Here is a 15,962-nt window from a genome sequence, read left to right on the forward strand (position 1 = left end):
TCTATATTACATTAATGTCAAATTAAATGAGTCTTAAGAGTCCCATTAACAACTCAATATCTTGATTTGCCACCTCTAACTTCAACCTCGCATTGCAAGTGCTCACAAGAAATTTTTCAGCATTACCAGAACAAAAAGTGGTACTTACGAGTCATAGTACTAATAATAAAATATATATATTAAAAAATTAATAACTTACAAAAAAAAATACAATTTCCAGCCAATACAATTTCTCTGCGCTCACGCGATGGGCTTTTTAGCCGGTTCGCGGTATAAATTCCACAAAGCCACGTCGTTTGATCGGACCAGGAAACGGATGAAACCAAACGACAACCCAAAACCAAACAGTAAAAACCCCAGTTTTTCAGTTACTCCATCGTTCTCGTGCTCTCTGCATCTGTAACTAGGAACAACCGCCATAACTATAAAGGCCTCACAGTCAAAGGATTAACGCCAAGACAAGTGATTAATATTAATTGATTGATAACTAATCGTAATTAAGCAGCAGCAGCAGCGCCCCTAAATCAAAAAAATGAGGCGCAGAGGCTCCAAGTCCAAGAGTGTTGTGAGTGATACCACTCACACTGACTCGTCCGCCACCGAGTCCGACAGCTCCGCCACCAAGACCGATTCCGACATGATCGACGACGAAAACGACGACGCTTCATCCCCTTCCTCCGATTCCTGCCCCTTCGCCGAGGGCGAGAAGGTCATCGCCTTTCACAACCATCGACTGTACGCGGCCAAGGTACTCGCTTTCCTGCTGGCGTTTGAATTGCAATTCTGTATGATATTTTAGGGTTTTGTTTGCCTAAATGTGACAATAATTGCAACTTTTTGCTGATTGATCACTGATACTGTGCGTTTTGATTGCAAGGTCACCAATATCCGATACAAGATGGAATGGGAGTTTTATGTTCATTACCTTGTAAGTATTAACGCTAATTTTCAATTAATTTCTTATTTTCTTCGATCAAACATGTATTAAATGCGCGATCGTTTCATTTGTAAGCTCAAATTTTGTACTTTTTGAAGTCTTTTCCGGAAGTGAAACGCCTTCGGATTTCGATTAGTCTTCTTTCGACATTTCCTCCATTTGAATGTAGTTGCATTTTGTAGGTGATATAGACTTGTATTTGCTCGGTTCGTGTAGGATCGGATAATTGTTGCTGTAGCATCTCTTGATTGTATATTCTTCTGTCCTGCAGGGATGGAGCAAAAAGTGAGCCCGCCTTCCTGCTTACAGTTTCCGAATTTTGGTTTCATGTTCGTTGAACCAAGATGGTGGACGTTGGAAGCATGCTCTACTTCAGTTTGTGTGTTTTTTATTTTTCAGTTATCATTTGCCATCTCGCTGCAGTTTAAGTCGTCTTTTCACCATAATTATCGTGTGTGTAATGTCATTGAAAGATATGCTTATTAGATTACGGCAGATTCTGATGATGGAGGTTTATCAGAATTGAAGGCTAATGCTTAAGCTTTTTTGTGATTTTCATTGGTTACTCATATAGTTACTATCTCTCGAAACTTTGGATTTCATTTATCTTATTGAACTTTTTTTCTCTTATTTTCCTCTGACAGTTGGGATGAGTGGGTAGGGGTGGATCGTCTGATGAAAAACACTGAAGAGAATAGGAAGAAACAAGAGGCCATCAAACAGAAACAGGGAACAGACAAGAACGCGAAGCTAAAACACATGTCGCAGACTAAACCAAAAAGTTATCATGGTTGGCTTTATAATATTTAACTTTTCTTTTGTTGTTGCCCAATCCTGATATTCAGATTTATTCTTGTATGTTAGATGTAGGGTGTGTAAGTTCTGGCATGTCACATGAACATAAGTGTTACCCTATGAAGAGGTGGAAAGAAAGTCGTTGCAGGAGTCAATATAAGGGTTATGGAAACTTCAAAAGTAACAATGTAGTTAACGAGTTTAACAACATGCTTTCTTCGTTCATGATTATAATTTGAATATGGTTCTTGAATTAGGTTTGAAAACATGTCCTCTTTTATTAACTTCTCTAGCAATTTGAATGTGTATATAATGTGCATTGTTCTTATTGTTGGTATTATGTGCAGCGTCAAGAGGGAAGAAGCGAAAGAATGACTCTGTTAATAAGGTATGCGCTATTCATTTGTTACGTAATCAATCCTTAGATTGTATTTAAATTAGAAGCCAGCATGAACTTTTTAAGTTTTTGAGTTCTTTTGTCTTCATTTTAGGACAAAGATGCCATACCGATGGAAGATCTTTTGCTTCAAATGCCACAACCACTAAAGAAACAACTAGTTGATGATTGCGAATTCGTTACTGATCTGGGCAAGGTATTGTGGATTCATTACTCAAACTTGAATTTATACCTTTGATTCATTCGTGATGAAATCTGAGTTGATGATATAAATATTTTATTTCAGCTTGTTAAACTTCCACGTACTCCAAATGTGAATGACATATTCAAGAAGTATCTTGACTACAGATCAAAGAAGGACAGTACGTAAGTTTCCTTCTTCCATCTCTTGGCATCCTATTTTTTTTAAATTCTTTTCTCGGGTTCCATTTTGAATTTTTTTTATTGAGAGAGTAAATTAAAATTTTATTCTCACAAGAGTAAGGACATGGAAGGGATTACCAATGCCGCTTCTCTAAATTCTACCGGTCATCAACTGGAATTTGGGGGTCTAATTTAATTAATTTGGACCTAAAACATCCATAAATTAAAACTTCTGCATTTTCTAGAATCAGGTTTGCAGATATGCACTTGCTTTAGCTGATGGACCATTCTTATTGTGAATCCAGGAAGAAAGCTCAATCTATTGAAGAAATTCTGAAAGGACTGTGTTGTTACTTTGATAAAGCACTGCCGGCGATGCTGTTGTACAAAAATGAACGTCAGCAGTATGAGAAAGCAATCACAGATGATGTCTCTCCTTCATCTGTCTATGGTGCTGAGCATCTATTACGTCTCTTTGGTATGAGCGTACTTTCCTACGTAACCAAATGGTGTATTTCTAAATAGAATTGTATCGAAAAATGCATATTATCCTTGGGCATGCTGTTGATTTTGTGGTTTCTCATGCTTTTGTAATTATAGTAGTATACATTGAAGCTTTTGTTATATTAAGAGCTAATCATCATAGGATCTGGACTTGAGATGTAATTTTTTGATATTTTGCAGTTAAACTACCCGAGTTATTGATGGATGCTAACATTGAAGAGGAGACACTGAAAGTGTTGCAGAAAAAATTAGTCGACTTTCTCAAGTACGTACTTCTACTTGCTCTCCTACATAAATATCCGAAATTTTATCTTTTCATAATAGTAGGCAGGTTTTCTTAGGACTGATTTGGTATTGAGGTGCTTTTATAAAAAGTGGGTATCAAAAAAAGCTAAGCTCAAAAAGGTGTTTGGTAAACACTTAAAAACAGCTTATTTTCAGAGTTTTTTGGTGAAAAAAAGTTGAAAACATGAAGCACCAAAATGAGCTTATTCTCACATCATAGCAGAAGCAGCTTTTTTTCAAAGCACAGCAATACCAAACCAGCAATAGCAAAAATGAGCTTAATCCCACGAGTTTCTTCTTTTTCGACATCATTTTCGCTCCTGCTGATTGATCATGCATCTTGTCATGAAGGTTCCTACAGAAGAACCAGAGTGCATTTTTCCTCTCTACCTATCATGTACCAGACGATATTGAAACCAGCACCAACGAACCAGGTGTCTAAGCGCGGGCACACTTGCTACATTTTTGTACATAATACCGCAAAAGAACTTCTGTTCATGATGGCTCGGCACCATTTTGAATATTTCATCAGCTCGAAAAGCCGTTGAAACTGAATGTGCTCGTGGTGCACATATTATAATCCTTTTTGTTCCTGTAACTGATACTTCAAAAATCTGGTAATTTACCATATGTAAAATATCTAGTTAGTCCATGCCCCGATGCCTTGTAAAAGTCTGCGGTTCTACGCGGTTGAGGTTGTATCTTTTGTGATGAATCTAGTAACAAAATTGGTTTGCAAATTTGGGGCAGGGACAAACAATCAGTTTCTTGCCCGGGAGATTCGATACATCGGCGATCTTGTCAAATTATGCAACCGTGCTGATCGATTTGGGTATGTCTAATGTTCTAGCACCTCCATGATAACGAAGGGTGGGAAATTATCTTTTCACACATCAAATAGTTGAGGAACTATTTCATTCCACACATCAAATAATTGAGGAACTTTATCATTCAACCCCGTCACCTGCACTCACACAAATGGTTTATGCGGATCATTTCGTCAAATTTTGCCGTCATATTCTTTTCTTTTGTGACAGGCACCTCTCGTTGCCCTTTTGATCATTTCACGCCTTGTGAGATTGTGACGGCCACAAGCTGCTACTCGAACCCTAAGATGTGGAACATTAATTGGGTAATGGGTCTTTGGCCTCCCATCGTCCAATTCGAAGCCGTGTAGCTTGAGTTGTACGACTGTCTTGCCTGTTGTGAACTCTCAAACGGTCAAGATCGAGATCGATTGAAAGTAAAAATCTATGTGGGTGTGATCCTAGTATCCTACAACTACATACGTACATACTATAGTTTATGACCATGTTCTCTTAATTTAGTTCAGCTCTCTGCAGCCAATCCCCCACTCTCATCTCAAAAGGCTACTATGTTTCTCATTTTTCTTCTCTCTCTCGCCATTAACTCTACAACTTCGTCTTCAACCTCCGACACTCTGAGTAGAGCCTCCTTCCTCTCTGTCGAGAAACCAGAAGATGTTCTAATTTCACCTGATGGAGTTTTCACCGCCGTCTTTCACCAAGTTGGCAACAATTCATATTGCTTTGCCGTTTGGTTCTCCGAGCCTTCACCATCCTCCGACAGCCACCAAAACCCTACCGTTGTCTGGAAGGCCAATCTCCTCCGTCCAGTCAACGTAAAACGCTCAAAGGCTCTCCCTTAACCCTCCACTGCTCCGGCAATCTGGTTTTACGAAACTCCGACGATTATGTCGTTTTGTGGCAGAGCTTTGATTCCCCAACCGACACCCTTCTTCTGCATTGAGGGGTCTTGAAATTCTTTGCATCTTTATTGTGTGGTTATTTGTGATGCGAAGCAGCAAAACGAGAGAAGAGCCGGATATAGTTTCACAAGGTTACCTTTATGCTGTAACCGGATTCAGAAGGTTTAGTTACTCCGAGCTGAAAAAGGCGACACGAGGTTTCAAAGGAGAGATTGGGAGAGGTGGGGAGGAGTTGTCTACAAGGGCACATTGTCTGACCAGCGTGTTGCGGCGATCAAGCAATTGAATGCTGCAAACCAAGGGGAAGCAGAGTTTTTAGCAGAAGTGAGCCTCATTGGGAAGCTTTACCAAATGAACTTGATTGAAATGTGGGGGTATTGTGTGGAAGACAACCATAGGCTTTTGGTGTATGAGATCTTGATTCCTTGGCCGAGAAGTTATCTTCCAATGCGCTTGGTTGGAAGCAAAGGTTTGAAATTTCTGTAAGCACTGCAATAGGCTTGGCTTATTTACATGATGAGTGCTTCCAATGGGTTTTACATTGCGATGTGAAGCCTCAAAACATATTCTTGGACTCGAATTACAACCCGAAAGTGGCGGATTTTGGCTTGTCCAACCTGTTAAACCGAAGTGAGCTTAGAGACTCAAAATTTTCAAGGATACGAGAAACCAGAGGTTATATGGAACCAGAGTGGGTTCACAACCTACCCATCACTTACAAAGTGTTACAGCTACGGGATTGTTGTGTTGGAAATGCTCATCGGAAAGAGCCCGGCAGAAGGTTTTCAATCATCAGAAGGTGGAGGGGAGACACAGAAGAAGATGAATAGGTCGTCTTTTTTTTTTTTTTTTTTAATTTCTATTATTAAGGAAGATGAAAGAGTTTGAAATTATTACAATAATTTTAAGAATAGTGAGTTTCAAACTCCTGTCGCATAGATAAAAATTCAATACCTTATCCACTAAAATATTGGACCGATGCAGCTCGTTTGAAAAGGCAGAGAGCAAGGTGGGAGAGTAGGGTAGAATTGAAATTCTAATGACAGCGGCTCTTCAGAGTTTGGAGGAAGACAAAGGTGCTAAACCTACGATGAGTCAAAGTGTTGAATATTTGACTAGTTGAAAGAGACTGGCCATCCCCACTTCTAAATAAAACTTATCTAAGACCATCTACATGAGCCACATTTCACCAATATATCTAATCTCTAACACACTAATCTCCTTTCCTCTACGAATGGCTTCTAGATAGATGACATCGAAAATGAAATTTTTTATTTTGATGGTAAGAAAATGGGGATCGGTGAGAATCGAACTCGCACAAAATACATACACATGATCATTGCTTTTTGCCGATGTTGTAAAACGTCATACGCTAGTTCGTCGTGCAATTTGAGTTCCCATAAAATAAACATGAACTTCATACCCAAATAACCGTGAACCAAATGATCTCGTGACAAAATGTAGTGCCAAAGGTGACAAAATTGTAGATGCAAAGCCTTTCCCCAAAGATTATAGAGGTACAAATCACGTGAACGAGATTGAAAACATGATGACCCGACTCGGGGCCACCCCCTAATTAAGCGTTGACAACTGCGTTTATTTAACCCTGCCGTCACCATTTCAATTCCACAAACTCTATCTGGGTCTTAATCTGCACCTCAATCAAACACAACACTTCGAATTTTCTTCCATCCCTCTCCATCCAATAATGTTACCCAACTTTTCATTTTTCACGAGCAATATTCTATTAAAACTTAATATTTTGTTTTTTACTAACGATGTTCTATTCTAAATTAATGTAAATTATCAACTAACTTTAATTTTTACTCATTTTATTATATTAGTTTTCTTTTCAAAATAATAAAAAACTGACATAGCTCTTCACTTTGTTTTCTAAAAGCATCTCCAAAGGAGATGTCAAATTTTAAACATAAAATTTGAATTTGACAGCCTATTGGCATTTTGACATCTTCTAAGATTTTTGCCTTCCACCCGATATGTCAAATTAAATATTATTTTTTTACACTAGAACACAATCCACATATCCACAAAATCATCAACCTAAAACAACGCTAAACCAATTCGAGCCAAAATCCAATCCGAACCGAATCGCGATTGCTCTGTTAAAGTCGCAGACGGTGACGACGAAGACAAAATCCGGTAAAGTAGCAAATGATGATGACAAAGACAATCAAAACAACAACAAAAAAGGTGGCGATGATACGGCGAAGGTGAGTTGGCTCAGCGACTCGAGCGAGTTGTGGGAATCGGGTGGCAAGTTGAAGCGGGAGGGAAAAAGAGGAGGTGGTGGTGCTGCGGCGTAGAGGTAGCAGAATAGCGACGTGCAGAGCTCAGCGAGCTTGTCGAAGAGGAAAGGACGTCGTGGTAGATGACGGCTTAGGGAAAGAGTGAGAGGGGTAGGAGATAAAAATAATAATAAAATATTTGAAGCTGCTGTCAAATTTGACAGTAGTCCCCTTGCTGTCAATCCATGTCAGCGCCACATAAGATTTGACATATTGATTGGAGAATATTATTGTGGTATTTTTTTACTGTTATAACTTATGTGGACATTTTAACATCTCCTTTGAAGATGTTCTAAAAATTAACAACTATAGAATTGGTCTTTGAGTTTATTCACCATCAATTATCTTTGTCACTTTATCCTTATTTAATGTTGTTAATGACGAAAATAATTGTTGAAAATTTTTGAACACTTAGGATTTGGGTACCTGTTTGATCCATTTGACCGCATTTTCGTCAGGACCTTTGGTGTCAAATTTGACAGCAACCTCTTTTGTTGCCGATCTATGTCATCGCCACGTAGGATTTAGCACTTCAGTTGCAGAATATTAGTGGTCTTTTTTTACTGTTATAACTGATATGTACATTTTGACATCTCCTTTGAAGATACTCTAAGAATTAACATCTATACAACTGGTCTTTGATAATGACGAAAATAATTGTTGCTAAACAAGCTCAGAAAAACAATGGTAAAAAGACTAAATTAAAAGACAAAATTTATAAACTAAATGATATATCACCAATAAAAATGAATATGTTTATTAATACTTAAATAATAAATCAATTAACGTTTAAGTAATTAACTAATCATTAACTTTCATATCCTTTAATTTTTAAAATTTAATCTCTCAAGTATTACCAAATCCAGAATCACTTTCCTTAATTTCAAATGTCTTGACTAAAATAAAAAATTATGACAATTAAAGAACCATTTTAGCTATAAAGGCTTTTATAATTCATTTTCTAAACCTGATTAATATATTTGAAAACAATTGATTTTCTAAAACTGATTAATATATTTAAAAACAAATTAGTTCTTGAGATTGGTAAAATTTGAAATTTCCATCTAACCATTTCCGCCCTCCATTAATCAACATCCGCAGTTCGTCCCTTTGTACACTACCAAAATTATTTTCACTAATTATATAAAAAAACCCAAAAAATAAAACGGAAATTTAATAACAGAGTTCAATCTTTTTCTTTTGGATTCGGACTCATCATCTCGATCATCTTAATGATCGTCATCACTAGGACTACTACGTCATTCTATCTGCTTCCTTCCTGACGCTACTCGATTCTGCTAATCCCGATACGCTTTACGACGGCGTTTCGGATGGCTTCGGTGTGCATGCACAGCCCCTTCTGCTCGATCCCCGCCATGTAGTTCCTCACCTCCTTCCTGATCATCTCCTGCATCACATCCAGGAACTCCGAGCTGAAAAACTGCTGATCGTGCCCCATCTCGCCGTTCTGGTTGCTCTGACGCGGCGGTGGCGGCAACCCAACCGCCCGCGGTGGAGCTGTTACCTCTGGCGCTTGCTGTACAATCTGGGCGGGGCCGACAATCGGATTGGTTCCGAATCCGGACGCCATATGACTCGACCCATCACACGATTCGGATCCGGGAAGCGAGAGGCTGAGCGAGGTGGGCGGATCAACGGCTACAGCTGATGTCACGGCCTCCATCGGCGGCAGAGCAATGGGAGGAGGTATGGGTCTCGCAAAGGGGGTGAAAACTTGAGACGACGGAGACACACCGCCGGGCAAGCTCGAATCGCTCAAATCGGATCCGGACGGGCTACCGGGGTTGAAATAGAGACCCGTAACCGGAACAGCGCCGACGCTGGCGGATCGTTTGTGCGGCGGGTGGGCCTGGACGTCGGAGCTCAAATCTTCCGACATGGAGGAGCTTTTGCGCTTGAGCGTGGAGTTCCAGTGGTTCTTTATGGCGTTATCGGTCCGGCCGTTGAGCAGCCGGGCGATAGTAGCCCACTTGTTTCCGAACCGGGCGTGGGCTCGGATTATGGTGTCGTCCTCTTCAGGACTGAAGGGGCGGTGCTCCACCTCCGGAGAGAGTTGGTTGCACCACCGCAGACGGCAAGACTTGCCGGATCTACCGGGAATCGACTTGCTGATCAGCGACCAGTTTCTCGGGCCGTAGGTCTTGACCAGATTCTGTAACGCTTCGTCCTCCTCGGGGCTCCATGGACCCTTAATCCGATCCACCACTTTCTTTGTGGAAGCCATAGAAAATGAATCCAAAATCTTCAAATTAAAAATAAATATTAAAGATAAATTAGATTCTTGAGGGAGGCTGGAGGGTTCAAGGAGGAGGAGGAAGCGGCGCCGGCGGTGGTTGAGGCGTAGCCTCACCGTGTTTTGAGAGAGAAGAGGGTCATACAGGTGTGGGTGCGTATATATAGTATACGAGGAAGGGGATAGAGGTGACCGGGGATAGCCGGTCTGAGTAACCGGTCTTAGCCGTTGCGAGTAGGGATTCTTCCAGGCAAAGGCGGTTACTAGCATACAGCTGTATAACTAACACGCGTCGCTTGTTTTATCTCTAACTTACACGCAGAAAATATAATCAGTCCATCTGTTTTGCCTTTTTATTTTTTTATTTGTGACAAAAACAAATGGAAAATTAAAATAAAAGTGAACAACAGTTTACCTTCGGCTACTCTTTGCCCTACTGTTTTTAGTAGAATCTTATAAAGTCATCTCAAATTTGAACGATAGGCTACGAGATGATGATCAATGGTGGAGCCCTCAACCGCTCAAGTGGATATTTCTATCACCGTCCATTTCACTGATGTTTTAAACGTGAGTTGTATTCGCTGATTTTAAGATCGTTTTTCCATTTTTATATCCAAATTTAAATTTTATTTTCTATAATTTCGTATTTTTTGGGAATATGTGGGGTATAATTTCACTTTAAGTTTTTAATTTCTTTTATTTTTTGTTTTTAATATAAATTTTGAAATGAACATTTAACTTTAAATGGGAAGTGAGAAGTGAAAGGTGTAACAGTATGCAGTTGGGATGTATAACCTCTAAAGCCGCGGCATTTAAATGTTGAACGACCGTTTTGGAAGTTTGGCGAGGACCAGAAATGTGGTGTTATTATATTACAATTTCTTTTTTGTTCAACTTATTTTGTTAAATATTACAACAACCAATCTTATTTTCTTTAATAACTAAATTAAAATTAACTGTAGAATTTTAAATAACAGAGATATGTGAGTGTTGCAATCAACCATGAGACAACAATATAATCTCATAATCTTAAAATTATTAAATTAATATCGTAAACATCACGTAACAGTACAACGAATGCACTCGTAAACTTTGTTAGATAGCTCTTATCGTCTTTATCGCAAGAAAATAAAAAATAAATAAAAATTGAAATATTTGCAAAATGAAATTGGATTAAATTAAAAATTAATCAGGAAGGTGTACGGTTTGGTTTAGTTGGGAGGTGGGGTCGGAAATGGATGGGGAGCGTAAGCAAACGGATGACTTTGACCAATAGCCAGGCTGGCGAGCATTTTGGGGCGGGGGAGAAAATTATTTTTTTAATTGAAATGGGAAACGGACGCACGGAACTGCTGAGCTGGCTCACAAAACGACAAAAATGAGCAGTAGAATCGGGTGATTAACGTACTGAAAATCTGTCAGGTCCAGCCTGTAAAATCCCAGGCCCACCCTCCAGTGGGCAGTGTCTATCTCCCCAACTGCCTACTTCTCCAACCTCCACGTGCCGGTCACGCTCCCCCCACACCTTCCCCCGGAACTGAACTGCCATAACCGACTCCACCGTCTAACCGGCTTAATTTAATGGGGTTGTTGTTTTGCTTCCTTCCTGGTTGCTTTCATCCGTTTGGACTTTGTTAGGAAATAATTATAGTAACGTGTTACATCTTTGCAACTTAAACCAAATCCAATTATTAATATATAGAATGTAATGGATCCATCAAATAATGGTTTAAGAAGTTAGTATGGTGTGACATGTATCGTATAATTGGTTGGAAATTTGAAATTTATATAAGGTACGTACAATTAATATTGGCAAATTTGAATTAGCATTCACTCATTAAATACTGAAAAGAAAACCTAACTAATGTATGTGTTTTCTTCTACCCCTCGATACAATGTATTAAGAGTTAAATTTAGGCATTTTACTTCTCACACATCTTTGATAATTTATATTTATTGATATTATTCAATTGATCCGATTCGACGGTCAAAAATGAGAAAAGTGTGTGAGAAGTAAAATGAGGCATGTGGATATCACATTCCTTAAATTTAAAAATTGAACTCATCAAATTTTTGTTCGGTTGACTTGAAATAACAAAGATACAAAAATTAAAATCACATACATATGAAACATAAAGAGAGAATTTGGGTAGTATTGAGTGAAATTAGTTGAACATGACACGTGTTCAGATTGCACAATATTTTATAAGCTTATTTTATTGTTACGCCTCTTAGAACTTTATTTTAATCTTACTATGCTTATGTAACTAAAAAGTCATTACTTTGCTCATTGAAACTCAAAATTTGTTCTATTTTAATTTGTGGACTCTATTTTCTCCCTGAAACTTATGGGTTGACTTTTAAAACATAAGTGGGACTCAACACCCAACAAGACTATGATGCATGTGCAATAAGTTTGATTCTAAGTCTACATTACAAGTTAATATTCAACAATCAGATAATATTAAGTTTAAGAGAAATTGAAGGAATGACAAAAATAAAAAAAGAAATCGATTAGCCTAACACCCACAAGTCAAAATCACATAAGAAATTAACATATCTAAATCAATATGTAATGAATTTTGAGTTTTGTAGAAACGACTTTCGACTTTCGACTTTCTAGAATATGTAGCAAAAAATAAGCCTAATATAAGTTTTGAAGTGCGTGTGAGGTATAGCAAGACAAGAGCGTGAGGATGGAACGGAAAAGGAGAAACAGAAAAACCGGAAAAGAAGAGAGAGAGAAAAGCAACAAAAACAGAAAGCAAGAAAAAGAGGGAGGGAGGCGAGTTAGTGAGTCGTCCCCTACCTTCGAGTCTTCGACACTTCTCTAACTTAAACCAACTTGCAAATTTCGTTACGCGGGAAACAGCTGGCTAACAAACACGTACACGTAGGACCACACTGTTACCCACACTCTCTCACGTGCCAACCCTCACCCGCCTCCGCAACCTAACCCTGTCCTTTAGCCGTACTCCTCACGTGACCTCCTCTGCCACACGAGTGCACCTCACGTGAGGTGCGCACCCCCACACGCCCCGCACGGCCACCACTTGATTAAACAAGGGAACTGGCAGGTACAGTCGGTACTGGTCGAGTCATCACCTGCCCAAGGTGGCCCCCTAACATATTACAACTTGCGATGCCAATGGCAATGAGTTTTGCCTTTTTATTTTTTATTTTTTTATCAAACGATAAATTTTATTAAATTAAATATTAGATTAGTTGTTGACAACGATAAAACTTATATCATTATGCGCTTTATACCTTTTTACTACTATAGTAAATAACCACTTGCTTTATAAGACACATACGTTCACGTACAAAGCATAAGAAAATAATTTTGTGTCATTAAGTAATAATAATATTTATATAGTCACACTATTTTTGTTATAGTAGTAATAATGTTTTGTGTCATTAAATAAAACCTCATCATTTATGTAGTATTGGATTGAGAGTTTGATAATTGTAGTGTAACCTTAAATATTTAATGATGGGTTTTAATAGTAATTGAGTTTTCTTAGCTCGGATCATAGTGGCATGGCCCCTTCCAATGGCTCTAAACAAGAAAAGGTGTAGGTTGCTTTGACAGTCGCAATTTGAATCTTGGTGAGTAATTAGAGTCACCTAATCTTCTATGATATTGATTAAGAACTTGTTGTGTGACAGTGCGAGGCAATCTTAGGGAATAAGGAATGTAGAGTTATTTTGAGTATAAAGTTATGTAATTGGTATCCTTGTAGATTTGGGATACTTGTTTCCTAGTTTGTAGGAGATTGTATAAGTTTATATATTCCTCTATGTGAGAAGAATAAATCATAACAATATTCATCAAAAACCTAGAATTTTATCTGAGTTGGGTTTTTTTTTTTTTTTTTTTTAAGTTGGGGTTAAAATTGTGTTGAGTAAATGAAAAAAAAATGTTTTTTTATTTTTTTTAAATTATGGGTTTAAGTTTGAGCAAATGTTTTTCAAAAACGTTTGTTTTTTTTTTTTTTGAGAAGAATGGGTAGAGTTGCATCTTGCTTTCTACTATTTTTCACCCCATAATTTTTTTTAGTACAACGATATATTTTACATTAACGGAAGGGGGAGTTATGAAGCTACACAATAGGCAACCTAATAATTTTTTATGACTTTTTATTCTCACAACAAAACAGAAGTAATGTTGGAAAAAAAAACACAACAGTCCCAAACTAGCTCTAATTTTTCACCTATTTGGTGCAATCCTTCTTATTTGTTATTTATATTACTCATCATCATTAAATATATTTTTTATATTTCAGATGTTAAATGTTGTCATTATATTGCAACATTGTTAAACATAAAAATGGAGAGCCCAAAATTGAATAAAGATGATAAATTATTTATGACGAAAGTAGAATTTATATCTTCCTAATACTAGGGCTTTTGTTAAAAGGAAAATTAAACTTCAATTGTGGTTTTTGGTTAAAAACTTGTAGTTCAGTTCGATACGAATTTTCACTCTTACGTCTACAGTTTAAAGATTGCTTTTTTGTCATAGTATCTCTCTTATTGAAAAAGTTAAAAATAATTAAAAGCCAAAAGAAGAAGTGATTGGCGGATTTTAGAGAATATTGCAGATGGAAGAAATATCCAAAAACGTGGGCACCCTGCTGGATTGCATGGTTTTATGCAACAACTCAATTATATACTTTGGATTCTTTACAAGCAATACCTTCTCCAATGGGTTTAGTTAATACGTACGTCTGTGGGACAAATGCGGCAGTGGGCAGTCTTTTCGTTTTTGTAATGTGTACCTTTCAAGGTGCAACTACATTCGGCTCCCTCATCTCCTCTCCTCCCATCTCCTCTCGATCTGCAGATTAATTATTAAACAAAAAGAAAAGTTGGGTCTTTGAGGATAATCAAATAGGATAACATGATCAATTTGATGTGGGAATCTTGTTTAATAACGCTTAATACGTTCCTAATTGCATGGTGTAGAAAGACCCAACGATGTTTCCCAGAGTCCTTCAGTATGAATTTTTTATTGTCTAATTTGCATATGTATGTATAGAGATTTCTTACGCAAAAAATGTACGATAATTAATCATTGACTTATTATATTGACACTTCGTATATTGTGAATAAACATCACATTTACTTTTTTAATTAAAAACTAGTAGATGCCAACGCACATTGTGTGAACAATTTTGTTTCATTTTGCTTTTTATTATGAAGTGGGATTAGTTTTTAAAATTCTTAAAAAAAAAAAAAAATCAGTTTATGAAAATTAAAATAATGATGCGCGGTTTTTTCTAACATGAGAATACTTTTTACTTTTTATTTTATTTTTAATTTTTAAATAGGGCATGTCATACTAACTGACACACTCCGACTGAAATCAAGGTGTGCTGGCCGTCACATGAGGGTGACGTAGCCATGTGCACAGTGCGGAATCAATAATAATATAAGAAATGCGAATAAATAAAAACCAAACTAACTAGAGCACTAAATGAGAACAAGTGCAAGATGAAATAAGTGTGAATTCACAACCAGAGCATAAGTAGCCTAAGTGCAGTCCAGCAGGACAAATACTAATTACACAACACCAAAGGTAATCCTACAATGGTGATAATCTGTCAGAGCTGCCGTGGATTCCTCGCAAGCCACCAAAAAGCACTCCTAACTAGAACCTGGAAGGGCGCAAAATAGAAAGTGTGAGTGGGCAAAAACAAAGCTTTTCAAAATCATTTCATTTTTTTCTCAAAAGTTCTAACCCTCGCCGTAAAACCTGCATAATTTCCCAGAAAATAGAATATATGCTATATCAGAAATCATGCTCAGGATGAAAATCCATAGAAATATACCATGCCAAAGTATCACAATGAAATGCTATAAATAATCTAGTTAAAATATATCAATGCCAGATCTGATATCAGCTGGAACCACCTAACGTGACTTGCACGACTAAGTCTATAGCTCATAACCAATCTCAATCATATCAAATCCTGCACACGAGTCGGAACCACTTAAAGTGGTCTGTACGACAGGACTAGGTGTAAAATAATTATGCTCTAGTGCTACGATCACGTGAAGACTGTGCGAATAATCGCGGGTCACCTACGAGTCGGAACCACCTAAAGTGGTTTGTACAATAGAACTATGCACCTAACTTAGATCCAAGGTGAGCATATAGTGCGGGAGGTGAACATCACGTGAAGGACTGCGCCTTAACTTTGGGCGGGAGCACTAACACAGGGGTGCAGGTTTATAAGCTCTCAATGCATCACATCATATCTCGCATAACTAAAGCAATCTCCTATATTTAATTTATGAACTTATCTGGCACTTACCTGTGTGTCCGCATCACCAATCATAAATATATGCAACTACTAATGCATAAATAAAATAGGCAGATACTATGC

At 37.8% G+C, this 15,962-nt stretch overlaps 2 protein-coding genes across 2 annotated transcripts; one reads left to right on the plus strand and one right to left on the minus strand.

Moving 5' to 3' along the window:
- The first annotated feature begins 258 nt into the window (after positions 1 to 258).
- LOC103945315 (protein MRG1) lies at positions 259 to 3,933 on the plus strand. Its single transcript, XM_009355875.3, has 10 exons — positions 259 to 748; positions 878 to 928; positions 1,209 to 1,222; positions 1,582 to 1,727; positions 2,080 to 2,120; positions 2,224 to 2,325; positions 2,416 to 2,495; positions 2,798 to 2,970; positions 3,177 to 3,261; positions 3,633 to 3,933. Exons 1-10 carry the CDS (start codon positions 533 to 535, stop codon positions 3,721 to 3,723), a joined length of 999 nt encoding a protein of 332 aa, XP_009354150.2. The 5' UTR covers positions 259 to 532; the 3' UTR covers positions 3,724 to 3,933.
- Positions 3,934 to 8,366: 4,433 nt separating this feature from the next.
- LOC103945316 (transcription factor MYB44) lies at positions 8,367 to 9,709 on the minus strand. Its single transcript, XM_009355876.3, has one exon. The coding sequence runs from the start codon at positions 9,559 to 9,561 to the stop codon at positions 8,602 to 8,604; it is 960 nt and encodes a 319-aa protein (XP_009354151.1). The 5' UTR covers positions 9,562 to 9,709; the 3' UTR covers positions 8,367 to 8,601.
- Between the last annotated feature and the right edge of the window lie 6,253 nt (positions 9,710 to 15,962).

Source organism: the organism of the source record quoted next, unplaced genomic scaffold, assembly GCF_019419815.1.
Source record: "Pyrus x bretschneideri cultivar Hongxiangsu unplaced genomic scaffold, Pyrus_bretschneideri_v1 Contig15, whole genome shotgun sequence".
Lineage (NCBI taxonomy): Eukaryota > Viridiplantae > Streptophyta > Magnoliopsida > Rosales > Rosaceae > Pyrus > Pyrus x bretschneideri.

Bases quoted from the DNA above. Each gene is read 5' to 3' on its own strand.
- LOC103945315 (XM_009355875.3), top strand. From the start codon at position 533: ATGAGGCGCAGAGGCTCCAAGTCCAAGAGTGTTGTGAGTGATACCACT. The intron at 1,728-2,079 runs GTTGGCTTTATA...TATTATGTGCAG, and splicing joins TAAACCAAAAAGTTATCATG to CGTCAAGAGGGAAGAAGCGA. The intron at 2,121-2,223 runs GTATGCGCTATT...TCTTCATTTTAG, and splicing joins AGAATGACTCTGTTAATAAG to GACAAAGATGCCATACCGAT.
- LOC103945316 (XM_009355876.3), bottom strand. From the start codon at position 9,561: ATGGCTTCCACAAAGAAAGTGGTGGATCGGATTAAGGGTCCATGGAGC.